A 15,450-nucleotide genomic window follows, 5' to 3' on the forward strand; every position below is an offset into this window, starting at 1 on the left:
TTTGAAAGGGCCCAAAATGATGCATCTTCCACCTTGCTTAAAATACTGAAGGCACCACAATCAACCTCTACCTTTATACCAGCTAGTAGTTCCCTCACCTCAATTAGCAATAAAAACCTCAAGGCAAAGAAAGTCACAGCTAATCTTGTTAACTAGAAAAATTTGCCAACATGTCAGGAAAAGAATCTTCCTATTAAACCAGTGACAATTCCAGATGGAGGAACTAACTTACGCCACATAGTGGCTGCCACCCCAAGTAGCCCTCAACCCTTACTTGACACAGAAATAGAAGAATGTGAATGGGCTGCTGAGAGCTCCCCGGTCAAAATAGTCTCAACCCAGGTAGACCAAACGAGACAAATTAAAAATCCCAAACAGAGTATACCTATAAAACAAACGGGTGCTAACTTGATAAAACCGGTGGCAGCTAAAAGACCACTTTATATCAATCTCCCGCCTGAATCTAGCCCGTACACCATCGTAATGATTGGAGTACCTAAACTAGTGGGGGAAAGGGTAGAATCCTATGTGGACCTAAAAAACAAAGTGCGCCATTGGCTCACAACTCATAGACCGATTCCCAAACATATAAACGGTCACATCTCACACGTGAGAAGGGTAGACTGGGTGGGAAACAGATTCAAATCCACCGAGGGAGACTGCATTGTGGTAACCCTCGGGGACAGTCGTGCAGCCAGCTTTATTAGTAGTTGGAAAAACGGTGTGACAAATAGCTTGATCCGCACTATGGCTTCAAGCTATTTTTACCCCTCAAATAACCCCAGCCATCACTTAAAACAAGTACAGCCAACCCATGGCCAGGAGGGGTTGCTTGAGCCAATAGCTGATAACCAATTTAGGGATTATACACGGCCCTACGGACCACACACCCCAACAAATTTCGTCAACTATAGGCAGGAACCCCCATGGTTGAGTAGGCTAAATAGTCATCATATAAGACAACAAGAGAGAAGGGAGCTTTTTCCTCGCCCTCAACAGCAGCACTACTCATACTCTCATCATCCAGATACGCAATACGGGGTTCCCATCTCAAATAGATTTGATGCTTTTTATAATACTGATTACCTAGATGAGATTGACTGACAATCCGCATACTCAGCCTCCCATTCTATCTCCCCTGAGTCTTCTACTAGGGAAGCACTCTCTCATAGAATACCATGTACCACCTCGGAGTGTACACATGTCTCCACCCGAGAGGCTAGTGAAGCACCCAGGGGAGTTCCCTTAGCACAACTTCTTGAGAACACACTGATGGTGAACGAGGGTAGAGTCTCACATCCCTCTAATCAAATCCAATGTATAGTCCCTAGCGGAGTAAATTTTTTAACTATTAGTAATGAAACGCAAGTACATTCAACGATGGATCACGGGGTTCAAGTGATCTCTCCACTTACAAACAAGGCCCAGATAGTAGGCTTGGGCCTCACTGCTCAACGCTTTATAAACCTCCTATCCTGGAATGTAGCTGGTCTGGCTGCCAAGGTTAACGACCCAGTTTGGTTGGCTCATGTAAAAAACTATACCGTTTTATGTTTTCAAGAAACTTGGCTAGTAGACGAAAATGTACACATCGAGGGCTTTCAAAGTTTCTTTCAACCGGCAGCCCCGTCGAACAACGGAAGGTCAAAGGGGGGCTTGGCAACTTATATTAGCCTTGCTCTTAGCTTCCAGGTCTCAAACAGAGCATCGGACAATAGACATATTCAAACCTTGGTACTTAGGAATGGTAAAAGGGCACTCACCCTCATTAACTTTTACAATGCTGTACTACCAAATAGGGAGTGCAACATCCTCCACCTACATAATCTTCTGCAAGCAAAAGCGGACAATCTACCTCAAAGTATCATCATTGCTGGAGACTTTAATGCTCATCCTTGCGGCAATCCTGAAATGACACCCATTGGTCTCCTAGGCTGTAACAATAGGTCTGGTTTTCATTTTGACCACTCGCTCCGTGGCACTTACGTTAATAACTTAACTGATGACAGGAACTTAACTGTCGCAATGTCTACGTTGGAGGACTCTCACATATTTAATGTCCCTACGTATAAAGGCTACGGAAATGGCTCTTATATAGACCACATTCTTCTTTCAAGTGACCTTGTTGATTTAGCCACTGACTTTGAAATTCAAACAAGTATCTTTAGCGACCATAATCCTCTTTCCATTCAAATTGGAGGTGGCGTCTTTGAACTCAGAAAGCCACGGCCCGATTGTGGAATTTTAAAACCTATCAATGGAAATCGTCATCTGAAGTGGTCAAAGGTTAACAGTGACTCTCTGTACAGCTCAATCAACATCAGTTGTGGAAATGAACTAGGCCTTTGTGTCTCTTCCTCCACCTTGCCTGAAGTGACTCTAACTGCTTTCTCTGCTGTGGTCGACAAAATTGGTCAACTGTTAACCGTACCAACGAAGGGTTATCATGAACACCAACCAAGATGGTTTGATCAAGCCTGCTCAAAGGTCGGACGAGATCTAAAAAAAACACTTAAAGCTACCCCAAGAGATCCTGTCCTTATAAAGTCTTTGAGATTTAAATACAAGACAGTCCTGGCAGCTCGGAAAAAAGAAGTGAAAGCAGGCATTTGGGAAACTCTATGCGACCCTGCAATTCTGGGCAATAGCTCTAAGTTCTGGAGCATTATAAACAAGCCTATGTTTGATGACCCCATTAATCCTACGGTTGGGACTAACATACCCGAGGAAGAGTGGATATCACACTATAGCACAATTTTTAAAAGTGACAAGCCACAAGCGGACTTTGTTTTTAAATCTTCTGACGAAAATTTGTTGTGTTTTACAGAGGGGGAGGTAGTAAAGGGGATCCAGGGTTTAACCAGTAACAAAGCACCTGGCCCAGATGGCATACCACCCGATTTATTTAAATCAAACACCCTTTTATGGGCACCTGTTATCACCGCAGTTGTAAACGCTGGAATTCTGGTTGGTTGCCCAAAATCTTGGGGGTCCTCGACCATAGTCCTTGTTTTCAAGAAGGGCGATCGTGGCAGTGCAACATGCTACAGACCCATATCGCTGATTAATTCAGTTGCAAAGGTGGTGGGGGGCATTATCCTAAACAGATTGACAGCATGGGCCAATGAAAACAACATACTGTCGCCAATACAATACGGGTTCAGACCAGGCCACTCCACGATAACCCAATGTCTGAATCTGTATTTAATAAACAGTAAATACACCTTAGCAAGAAAAGGGACGATCCATATGGCCTTTATGGATTTATCGTCCGCCTTTGACTGTGTAGACAGAGGCAGGCTCTGGGAGGTCCTGCAAAAAATGGGAGTGGAGCAAAATCTGGTCAACTTTCTTGTTGACCTCCCCTCGGATACAAGAGCAAACGTCCGTTATACCCATGACATGAAGGTAACCAAGGACTTTAGGATAAATCGGGGTGTTAGGCAGGGGTGCATCCTAGCCCCCTTTCTTTTTAACCTCTATATTAACGAATTGGAGGAGCACCTACTAAAAACTGGTACAGATTATCCACATATTGGTAAGAAGGGCGTGCCCGTCCTGCTATATGCGGACGACGCCGTCCTAATATCCAGAACGGCGCTCGGTCTCCAAACCTTGTTAGACTCTTTTAACATATTTATGAACTCTCGTGGCCTGAGCATCAATAACTCGAAATCTTTTACAATGATGACAGGCTTAACTCCCAAATAAACATACCCTCACTTTGTAAACGGCGACAAAATACCGACTACCAAGACCTTTTCGTATCTTGGTGTCCTTTTTGACCATAAATTAACCTGGGCACCAGCAATTCAAAAGAAAAAGGGTGAGGTAGTGTGGGCTAATGCAGCAATACTGGATTTCTCTAAAAAAATGGGCAATAGCCCGGTGGCTGCTGTTTTGAAGTTATATCAAGCCAAAAGCACTGCAATCGCACGTTATGGGAGTGAAATATGGGGGTCAGAATCCCTAGACGTCCTTGAAGTTACCGAGAACAACTTTCTAAAGCAGGTCTTACGGCTACCTAGGGGAACAGCCAACTTTTCTGCGCATGAGGAACTTGGTATCCCATATCTAAGTGACAAGTTAGCTGTGAATCCTCTGTTATGCTGGCTAAATAGCTGGCTAAACATAGACATACCCCTCACTAGAAATATCCTTCAAGAGGCATTAGAGTGGGATGGGAGACTTAAGATCCCGTGGCTAAAATACGTAAGAAAATGGTTCTTTGTACTAGGCAGACCGGATCTCTTTGTAGCCCCTGAGACAATAACCAAAACTGATGTAACTTTTATCAAGAACACTTTTATGTTGTCCAGGTGTTTGGCGCCGGAGGAGAGTGAGTACAAGAAAAGTAGTGTGAGACAGTATGTTCTAACAAAAACCTGTTCACACATGGAACCTTACCTGGCTTGGCCTTTGTCTGGATATGATCGTTTTTTATTAACAAGGTTTCGATTTAATATGTTCCATCTTTTGCTAGCAGTACCAAGTGGGGCACATAGAGGACAAGTGTTGCCAGCTTGCGGCTGCGACAATAAGTCTCCGCAAGACCTGGCACACTTTTTATTCTTATGCCAGTTTTATACACTCCCCCGCAATCTGTTTTTAAAACCTCTACTTAAAAAGTTGAATTTTGTACAATTCAGACCTGCACTTTGTCACCTCCAAATGCTAAACAGTGAATGTACTATGTTTGTGTGCAGCTTTTTAAAACTTGAAGTTAAGCATAGAAAAAGCATGGAAGGATAATTAATTTTGCTGCTGAATGTACTTATATTATATTTCCACTGCATTTTTATCTCTTTTTAATCACAACCTCGTTTTTATGCTTGTGTCTACGCCCACTATGATATCACTCTTCTTATTCTTCATTTTTTGTATGGATAAATGTTTATGAAATGTACTTTTATGATTGTTATATGTAAACAATCGAATAAAGATATTTACTACTTACTACTTCATCTGATAAGAACTCTGCTGAGACAGACAGTCTTCTAGTAATATGGGCCAGTGGCCAAAAGACTGTGGCTATGACTATCACTACATTTATGTAACTTGAACCAAGGATTTACGTCACTTATTAAAAAGGGCCAACTATGGTTCCATTCGGATCAAAAAAGAGTAAGCACAGCCACAGGCACTCCTTGCAGGTCAGAACACCCAGCAAGGAAGCTCAGGGGAGCTGGGGGTGTAGTCTTTGTGTTTCTGAGACTTCAAAACAGGAGTCAAGCTCTATTCAAGCCCTTGGAGACTTTCCTCAAGCAGGGAATAACGCACACAGCAAAATCCTTCTCCTTTCCTTGGCATAAACAGCAACTGCAGGCCAACCCCAGAAACACAGCAGGGGCAGTACTTCTCCTCAGTTTCTCCAGCTCTTCTCCTTGACAAAGGTTCCTCTTGATTCCAGAAGTAGCCTAAAGTTCAGGGGTTTTAGGTCTAATACGAATTCCCCAAAATATCTTTGTTCTCTTTGTCCAAGGGCTGACGAGCCCAATCCAAACCAGGTCTGTCCTCTATGGTGCAGGTGCCCGGCAGGAGGTGGAGACAGCTTGTGTAAGGCAGACAGGCCCTATTCAGGTGCAAGGGAAATCTCCTCCCACCACTCCTACTCTGAATGCAGCCCAGGTCTATTCTGCCCGGCCCTGAATCGTCCAGGAAAGGCAGGAAACACATCAACCTACCCCCCACCCCCCCGGTGGCTGTCTGAGAGAATGCGCCTATCCAGCCCCTGTCACTCCAAAACCAGACAGTCAATACACAAACAGGCAGGGGCACACAGAATGGTTAAACAAGAAAATCTCTACTTTCTAAAAGTGTTACAGCAAACAAATGAGGGACGGAATGCTGACAATGCAAGCATTCTCCCCCAGTCAACAAAACTGGGTTAAATACATTGTTCTTTTGCCCACTAAGCCACCCCAGTTTGGACCAAGCCATATGCAAATCAGTCTTGACCCTGTGCCCCATGGGAACAGTCCAGACCAAATAGCCAGGCCAGGTCCTCCCTGGACCAGAAACAAGCATCCTGTGACCAGTTTCAGTGTATGTCACCCTTCTTCAGCCAGGCTAGCTTGAATCCAGTGGCACAGTGAGCATTCCCATCCCACTTATGGCGAAAAGTGTTACAGCAAACAAATGATGGACGGAATGCTGACAATGCAAACATTCTTCCCAGTCAAAAGAACTGAGTTAAATCCATTGTTCTTTTGCCCACTACGCCACCCCAGTTTGGACCAAGCCATATGCAAATCAGTCTTGAACCTGTGCCTCATGGGAACAGTCAAGACCGAACTGCCAGGCCAGGTCCTCCCTGGACCGGAAAAAAGTATCCTGGGACCGGTTTCAGGGTCTGTCACCCTTCTTCGGCCAGGCTAGCTTGAATCCAGTGGCACAGTGAGCAAGGGACCCACGTCTGGGCATACCCATTCCGCTTAGGGCGAAAAGTGTTACAGCAAACAAATGATGGATGGAATGCTGACAATGCAAACATTCTCCGCCAGTCAAAAGATCTACTCATTTGAGTGGCACAATCAGTGCTGCAAACCCACTAGTAGTATTTGATTTTCCAGCCCCTGCACACCCAGTGCACTTTACTAGGCACTGACCAGTATATCAAAATATGCCAATCAGGGGGAACCAATCATAATAACAATTTACACAGAGAGCATATGCACTTTAGCACTGATTAGAAGTGGTAAAGTGCCCAGAGCCCTAAAACCAACAACCACAGGTTAGGAAAAAATAGGAGGAGGAAGCAAAATGTTTGGGCATAAGCCTGCAAAAAGGGCACAGTGGAAAGACAGCACACTCCAAAACAGATGGGTTGCCGAACAACCAAACCTCCGAAGAATCTCACTCTGTTGGGCCATCAGAGGAGTAGTCAGCAGCAGAGATGGAATAGTCTCATTCACTGAAATATATAAGCTCCACCCATGTTTAAACCAGGAGGGTGGACCTTCAGTTTGGCTGAGAGGTACTCTGTAGCCATCACAACAGAGTACCCTTCCCTTCTAACCCTAAATCAGCCGCTCAGTCCTTTAAGTCCCAATCCACCACAGGAGTAAACTTCTAAAGACCTCCAGGACCTCATGGGCAGTTCCTAGAAGCTCACATTGTCAGGCAGAAGCCATCGGCAGGGTCTAGTCCAGGTCCAATTGTCAACGATCTGCTAGGTACTTACAGTAAAAGTCCTCTTGTAACTTGTTGTATTCCTTTAGCTTGACAAAAGGTCAGCCTTATGACGCTTGGATTCCACTTCTTTGTCCTGTGTACAAGAGGGAGACAGACTAGTCCTTCAAGGATGCTTACAGGTCACACACAAAAGGTTCAGTCCTCTTCTGTTGTCCAGGGAGTGTTCTGAAGTGCTCTGAACATGCATAAAAGGCTGATTTCCTACAGCCACTTAATGCAAACAAAGATCTTTATTGGCATAAAAACCACAAATTACAATTAGAGTGTTACTTTTAAAAGATATATTTTTGTTTACAGTATACTAGTGGCATGCACAGCAATGTGTAATAAAGGCTGTTAATCAAAATGCTGCGCATGCTTAGACCACTCATCTTCATGACAAAATTTTCCAAATTCGGTTTAGTGTTTAGGAGTTACTCAAACAATGCACCTCAGGACCTTAAGTACATGGATATCATGGGTAGTAGAGCTTGTATTTCTGAAACATTTATCAGTGAACATTCTTTTAAATATCTCTGTGATCCACATTAACAAACACAACATATTTTCTGTTTCTTCATAAAGGAACACACTAATTAATGAAGAAAGTGAGATAAATAAAGATTAACAAGCTTAGATCTCTTAACCCCTTCAGTGCTAATGACAAGGGTAACTCGTCATGGAGTTTCCATTGATTTCAATGGAAATTCAATGGTCCTTATTGCACACCCCTTAGCATCCAAGTGGTTAAAGAGGAGTAGAGTATGCACCGACACTGAGAAAGAGGGGCAAAAGCGTGTTTGTGTGGTTTGGCTGCTCTCAAAAGGGATAATAGAAAAAAGATAGTGCTCATCAAGTGATGTAGCTCAGGATCACCAGGTAGGGATCAGTGCATTACCTCGTTAAAGTACCCGCTGTTGTTCTATATACTGCCATCCAGGTTGGGAGCATAAGGGAAAAGCTCTGACAGCACAAGTAGGAATGCACTAGTTGGAGCTGAGCAGCTGTAACAGAGAAGGTTATAGGCTGAGTCACACACTGCAACTTCCCACACTGAGCTTCCCTCCACCTGGACCTCGTTTGATTTTAAAGTGACTGAGATGGAAGAGAAATGGCCACAGGGCAATATATTTGAACAAACACTGCCACCCGCGTATTATTAACAAGCCTACTGATGGCACAACACTTAAATAGGAGCAGAAAACCAGAGCCCTAAAATAAAGCTATAGGGGAACTTCTCCGACTTGCCGACAGAAATCCTGCAGGCAGCTTCTCACGGAACCTCAAGCAGGCGCGCTGATTGCTGGGACATTCTTCCTCCTTTCCTTTCTTTCTTTTTACCCGTTCATGGACGAGGGAGGGGTGGGGAGAGGTACGTGTGGGGTTTTAATGTTTGTTTTGTGTTCCCTACCCCCACTTATTGTTTTTCTCTGTAGACCCGCTCCACGCATCTTACTTCTGTAATGTTATTCCTTGCGACACTAGATGTCCTTATTGCACTGTCCTTTGGGAGCTGGGGGTCTTTTTGTTGTTTCCCTGAAAATTAATAAAAGATTTAAACCATAAAGTAAAGCTATTGACCCACTTCCTGAAGAATCAGTAATTCTCACCAGGCTGGTCAAGCAGAGTATCCTGTAGAAACCGTGATGAAGTCATAGCTCCAGGACCTGTGGCAAGATGGTCGGGGTGGGGAAGATAAGAGGAGATAGCAGACTTGGGAAGTAAGACATATTAGGTACAACTGAAGAAGAGCAGTCTGGTCTGCTTGGGGGAACATCTGTAGTGGCCCTCTTTAAATTCATGCTTGTTATTATAAAAAATCCTGTCCATATATGGCTGCATGGGTGCACTTGAATCCACTGCAGCCTTCTTTGAATGAGATTTTGTAAAATATAACACAAAATAGTATTTCAAGATGTCCACAGTGAAAGCATGTGCCTCCACACAAGCAGACGGCAATCTGGAATGGTCTAAAAAGGTTTTCAGATTGTCACCCACCAACACCGCAGTGGGCAGCAAACAATTGATAAGGGGAATAGATGAGCAAGTAGATAATGGGTCAACGATGTGTTACTAATTGGAGTAAAGAAAGGGAGATGTAGAGAGAGAGAATATAACCCCTTATATGCACGACGTGTGGTGCAAAGCTGGGCCTGACATCCGCCGTGGAAGGATAGATTATCCAGTCAAAATATTATGAAACAAAATGCTATTTAAAAGACAGGCACAAGAATAGGGAGGAACGCCATGGCATCGGGGGGGGGGGGTGTTTGTGATAGACAGTTAACTAGTCAGTTATGAGCAAGGGGCTGACCCAAAGGCCCACTAGTATATGTAATGTATTTGAAACTATAGGTGTCTAACAGACAGCTAAATGTGTCTGTATCCTTGATCTAAAACCTCCTGGAAGAAATCAGATCAACAAATAAGATGAAGCTCTTCAAATCTTTTAAACAATTTGTCCAGAAGAGCTCAAGTTGAGAGCAACTAGCAACAGCAGTTGCTGGTCGGGAGTAACTCCCATGATGAAACATGCCACCTACTATGGGTGAATGATCCACATCAGTTTAAAGGAAAAACACAAATGGTGATTTTGTTCCCCTATGAATAGGTGTGTATGATTTTAAAGTGCATTAATAAATCCCTACATGTACTATATGTACCTTAAATCTCTTGTTTTTAGATCCGTAAATTAAACAATAATTGAGTTGTACAACAGCTGTACTAGGTGCTTTCTGACTAAACGCATGCAGCAGCATTTTCTTCTCAGCTCCAGACATTCCCCCTAGTTAGTTTCCCTTCACATTCGATTTCCCTCATCCATTCCTGTTCTCTCCTCAGTCCCCCCTCAGTCTATTATCAGTTCGTTTCTCTCTTCAATCCTACGTCTCCAGCCATCCTCGAACTTCCTCCCTCTCATCACACTATTTTTTCCAGCTTTCTTTATCTCCTCAACAACTTTCTGTATCTGCACGAACTCCATTTTTCCCAGTCCCTATTGCTTATCCTAACTATACATCTCTCTTCACCCCCTCTGGTCCTTCTAGTCACTTCCATCTTCACCTACCTCTGTTTTCCCGAGTCCCATCTGTCTCCTCAACTGTACCTCAGCCTTTTCTTGAGTTCACTCATTTTTTCTCTGCTTCTTGTCTTTGATCAGACAATGCTGCACCATATCCTCTTTATTGCCATTCCTTAGAATAAGCCTATAGATGGTAAAGCAAGCTGAAATATAGGAGATGTGTGTGGGTCTTCCTGGATTGAAACAATAGTATACGGTAATTGTAAAAGGAATGCAGAACAAATCAGAACACACACCCCCAGTCAAGAGATCTGGGTTAAATCCATCATTCTTTTGCTCACCATGCCACCCCAGTTTAGACCTGGCCATATGCAAATCTGTCTTAACCCTGTGCCTCATGTTAACAGTCCAGCCCGAACTGCCAAGCCAGGTCCTCCGTGGAACGGAAACAAGCATCCTAGGACCAGTTTCGGTGTTTCACCCCTCTTCAGGCAGGATAGCTTGATTCCAGTGGCGCAGTGAGCCCAGGACAGGCAGTTCAGGCTGGACTGTTCCCATTGGGCGCAGGGTCAAGACTGATTTGCATATGTCTGGGTCCAAACTGGAATGGCATGGTGAGCACAAAAACGATGGATTTAGGTCCAGATCTCTGTGCTGGGGTGAATGTATGACATTGTTCTGCATTCTGTCCATCAAAAGTTCTTTTTGCATTTGTCATCCCAAGTGTATGCTCAGACGTGAGTCCTGTGCTCTCCATCCCACTGGAATCAAGCTATCCTAGGTGAGCAAAAAATCGATGGATTTAGGACCAGATCTCCTTACTGTGCTGAATGTATGACATTGTTCTACATTCTGTCCATCAATAGTACTTTTTGCAATAGTATAATTGTGGCATAGCACTGTATTTAAATACCAATGTAAGAACTGGAGTATTAGTTGACAGGGTGAGAATCCACCTCCATAATTAATCACCATCCTTGTAAGCATGACCCAAAAAAGTAATTAAATAAACCTGTGCTTAACCCTCTGCTAGCTTGGCACAAAAGCAGTCAGGCTCAACTTAGAGGCAATGAGGTATTTATGCAGCACTCAAACTGTAATAAAGTGAAAACATAACACAAGCAAAATCCCAAATCATTTTAGAAAGATAGAGAATATTGTAATAAATAAAATGACACCAAAAACACAAACATCCAATAAATAGAAGGGAAGATAATTTTTTTAAGGATATTAGGGTTCAAAATAGTGCCAACAGCATCATCTGGTTGCGCTTGACCAGGACAAAGATAAGATTTAAGGCTAACCACAATGGAGTGTGGGTCGGTTTCTGGAACCAGCTTTGTCCCCACAAAAAGCTTTAAATTCAGACTTAACCTCTGGGATGGAAGTCAAAAATCCTCACTGGGTCAAGGCAGCAGGCTGTGGCCAAAGAGGCCTCCATATCCTCGGATATCTGCTGGACAGGGTCTCAGTGAATATGTTGATATTTGAACTTTCTATTTGAATTTCACAGCCAGAGAAGGTCCCTTACCGGCCGAATACTTCTCTTGCCTTCATCAGGTGGAGAAGACTTAGGACCCGATTATGAGTTTGGCGGTCCGACCGCCCTATTATTAGTTTGGTGGTCAGACTGCCCTAGGACTGCCACAACCGCTAGGATCTGTCATCCCGCCGAGGTGGAGTGGAGGTCAGAGGCTCCCAATATTCTGGCGGGGTGGCATGGTCAAGTATTTTATGAATTCCCTCACTGCAACACTTTTTATCGCAGTGAGCCCACCATGAAAAGTGTGGCCATGAGGAAACAGAGGGGGCCCTAGTGGGCCCTGTTGCCTCAAGGCCTGGGGATGCATGCAGGCGGGCACATGGTGTGCTCCCCTGTGTGCATGAACCCCCGGTTCCTGCATGGCATGGATCCTACAGTACATGCGTGCAGGAACGGGCTTTGGCGCACTCACAGCGCTGACTTGCTAAGGTTCACATATGTGCCTTTGTTCAGCACCGCCACTGTGCCGCCAACGGACTGCCCATCAGACCAGGATAAAACTACTAATCTGGTTGACAATCGAGTTTGGCAGTGTGGGAGTGGGGCAGTGGTGTGGTGGCCTGCTCCCACACCACCAAACAAGGAATCAGGCCTTTATTAAATTTTTTGGAGCTTGGATTCTTCCAGCGGGCAATGTTGCAGACCTTTTACAAACAGGGCTTCATGAGGTCGGACCCCTTCTTCACATAGGATTGAATTTTCTGCTGTGGAGAAGAACGCCGCATGAACAACCTGAATCTATAGCACAGAACAAATGGAACTTCAGGTTGCTCCCGTTCCCCTGTCGGATCTCAGAGCAAAAAGTTAGCAAAATGTTTTTAGATTTCAGTTCACTTGAAGAGGAGTACACTTTGACATCAGCCAAGGGTCCAGGACTATGGGGACAGCAATTGTGGTTCAAGAATCACTTTAGGAGAGGCAAAAACATGGTCCATGGAAGGTCCAGCTGGAACTCAATAGCTGGGTAGGTGTGTCTGGAAGCTTGGCGTGTCCTTGTAGGTCAAACAGGAGGTCAGCCAACTGACCCTTGGTGACACTTCTGGGGTTGTAGGTTGATGGCAAGCAGGTTTAATCTTCCATCACTTTCTTCAGAGAGCACAGCAGTTCTTTTTCCAGTTCTTCACAGGTCAACGAACGTTCAGATGAGAGTACTTGGGATGCCCCATTTATGACCAGTGCCAGACTAGGGGTAGGGAAAACTCCAGGCTACTCCCTAACCATTGGTGTAAAAGTCTCCAGGAGTGACCCTACCCACTTTTGTAGCATTTCCTGTGTGTTTTACAGTACGTTATTCCACAGTTGTGCTCTTTACCTAATTCCAACATGGCAGAACCCTTCTCTTCCCCTGGTCAGAGCGTCCAATGCTAAACCCAGAAGTGTGGCTAGGATAATGGGCAAACCTTCCTATGTCGTAACTCAAAACCAGTTAGGCATCTGTCACCTCCCACTGGGTTTGAGACAAGCCGATAGGAAGACAATGGAAGGCTCAAGAAGGCCTAAGTGTGAACTACATATGTCAGCAAATGGATAGGCACACTCTGAGGTGTAGGAAGGGGCTGGGAACAGCCACCAGGCAATCATGCACAAGGAGGAAAAATACCTCTCGCCACCAAAGCACTGTGTCAACTGTCTGTCAGCAATTCATGTCTCACCACAGGGAAGGCATTCAACAGTCAGGTAATACTGGGCACTTCCAGGAAGGCACATTTAGCTTAGGCAAGAAAATGCCAGCTTTCTAAAAGTGTACATTTCCAAATAGTAAGATGAAATCTAACTATTATTAATTTGGATAGCAGATTACTACTAAAATGAGTCCTTGAATAATTTTTCAACTGCTGCCAAACTGAAATTAAGCATTCTCAATTGTTACAATGTAACCCAGTGTTTTCCTATAGGAGAGACAGCCTTGCAACAGCAAACAACAACTTTGGGGGATTTGTCACTGCTAGGACATGTAAAACATTAAATATACATGTTCTAATTTTTAAATACCATGCACCCTGCCCTATGGGCATTTAGGACCTACCTTAGGGGAGATTTAATAGTACTAAAAAAGATTTCTGCGTGGCAAAGTTTTATTTATTTGGGTGTAAACGGTAGTTTAAAACTGCACACAAAAGCTTCAAGGTGGGCCTCGAGACATGTTTTATATTGCTACTATAGTGGGTGGCACAATGAGTGCTCTAACTTACTTGTAGTATGTAAGTTGAAGGCCCAAGTACCAGTAAAACCATACACTAGGGACTTATACGTACATTACTTGTTCCAATTAGGTGTATGCAAATTTTACTATGTTTACAAGGGAGAGAACATGCACTTTACCACTGGTTAGCAGGAATAAAGTGTGCAGAGTCCTATGGCCAACAAAAACAGTTTCATTTAAAGAAGTGAAAAATCTGGGGGAATACCACACAAAAGATAGTCAGTTCAAACACCCCAGTTGAGAAAGTTCTGCTTATATACATAAATACATTTATAAGTCAACATTGGTCACACAAACAAAAGCATATATTTTTCTTATGGAATTTCTTTTGAGAAACTTCTCTATTATATATTTTTCAATGATGTTTAAACACTGCATGCAAGTAGTAGTTTTAGCTATAAAGCATAAAAGAAGTAGGATAAACTAAATTAACTGTATAAGATCTCTTTTGCATAGCGACAACAGTACAGTTTAGTCAAGAAAATGTGGCCATTGCAAAAAAACATATAGTAATGGCATGGGGTACCAGAGCATGCTGCTCACTTCGGTCTCTGCATGTGGTCACTTAAAGGACTTTGTAGTTGTTACTGTACTCACACCAGGTATCATCCTCCTGTCTGAAACAAAGACATTCCTCTCCAATGTGCACTGTCCATCTGGGCTCTTCCTGGGTCATTAGACTTCCTGTGCTATTAGAGATGGCTCCCTCTTCTGGAGGCTGATGCATGTTTAGCTCCTTCAAACTTCTCCACCAGAGAAGCAAAAGGGGGATTAAAGGAGGTTCAATATTAGATGAATGTTGTGTAATTTATCTAGCACCAGCAATACAAAAAATATCAACAATATGCATGATACGTTGTACAGAATTTCTTTAAATGGAAGTACAATATCACTAACAAAACCACAACCTATTCAAACAATACACAGACCCTATCCTGCAAAGACCTGGCTTCCACCTTTATTGTGTACATGATGATGTACAACATATGCCAATATTTATCTTCAGACAATCCTAGCATTTTGATATGTCTTATAGTCCTATACTTATAATAGTAAAGTACAGCTAAAAGTACAAATAAGCTAAAAGGTTTTGATTAAATCATCAGAATTGTCTTAGGATGTTGCACAACTTGGGAACTGGGCACTTTTTCAGATTTGTGGAGAAAATAAAACATACAAGTACATGTGGCAAATGGGAGAGGTAATGGTATTGAGAATGGCATCATACCTTTGACTCTGCGACGAGAGAGATACCAATGTGCACTGGGTGCCCATAAGTTTGGGTTAGGGAATACCTTAGCTACAAAAAACTGCATTGATGCACTTCAATAGATGCAATATATTATGCTCCAGATGTTATCCTTGGCATCCTAGTTGCGTGTACACAATGGTCCTACATTTTGCAGGTTTGTCTAGTAAATGTGGCTTATGTCTAAGCATTGCAGTGCGCCAATGGTATGCATTTCCATACTAACTATCCCACAGAAAAGGCAAGAATGATAGCAGTTG

The 15,450-nt window shown here is 43.5% G+C and overlaps 1 protein-coding gene across 1 annotated transcript in view; it reads right to left on the reverse strand.

Annotated features, from left to right (window-relative positions):
- Window positions 1–14,668, reverse strand: part of LOC144783181 (zinc-binding protein A33-like) — a 334,485-nt gene extending 319,817 nt beyond the window's left edge. The window contains exon 1 of the mRNA XM_078662293.1: window positions 14,539–14,668. Within this exon, the coding sequence (XP_078518419.1) occupies window positions 14,539–14,668 (130 nt within the window). The remainder of the gene's footprint in view (window positions 1–14,538) is intronic.
- Window positions 14,669–15,450: the final 782 nt, after the last annotated feature.

This window comes from Lissotriton helveticus, chromosome 9 (assembly GCF_964261635.1).
Source record: "Lissotriton helveticus chromosome 9, aLisHel1.1, whole genome shotgun sequence".
In the NCBI taxonomy this organism is placed as follows: domain Eukaryota; kingdom Metazoa; phylum Chordata; class Amphibia; order Caudata; family Salamandridae; genus Lissotriton; species Lissotriton helveticus.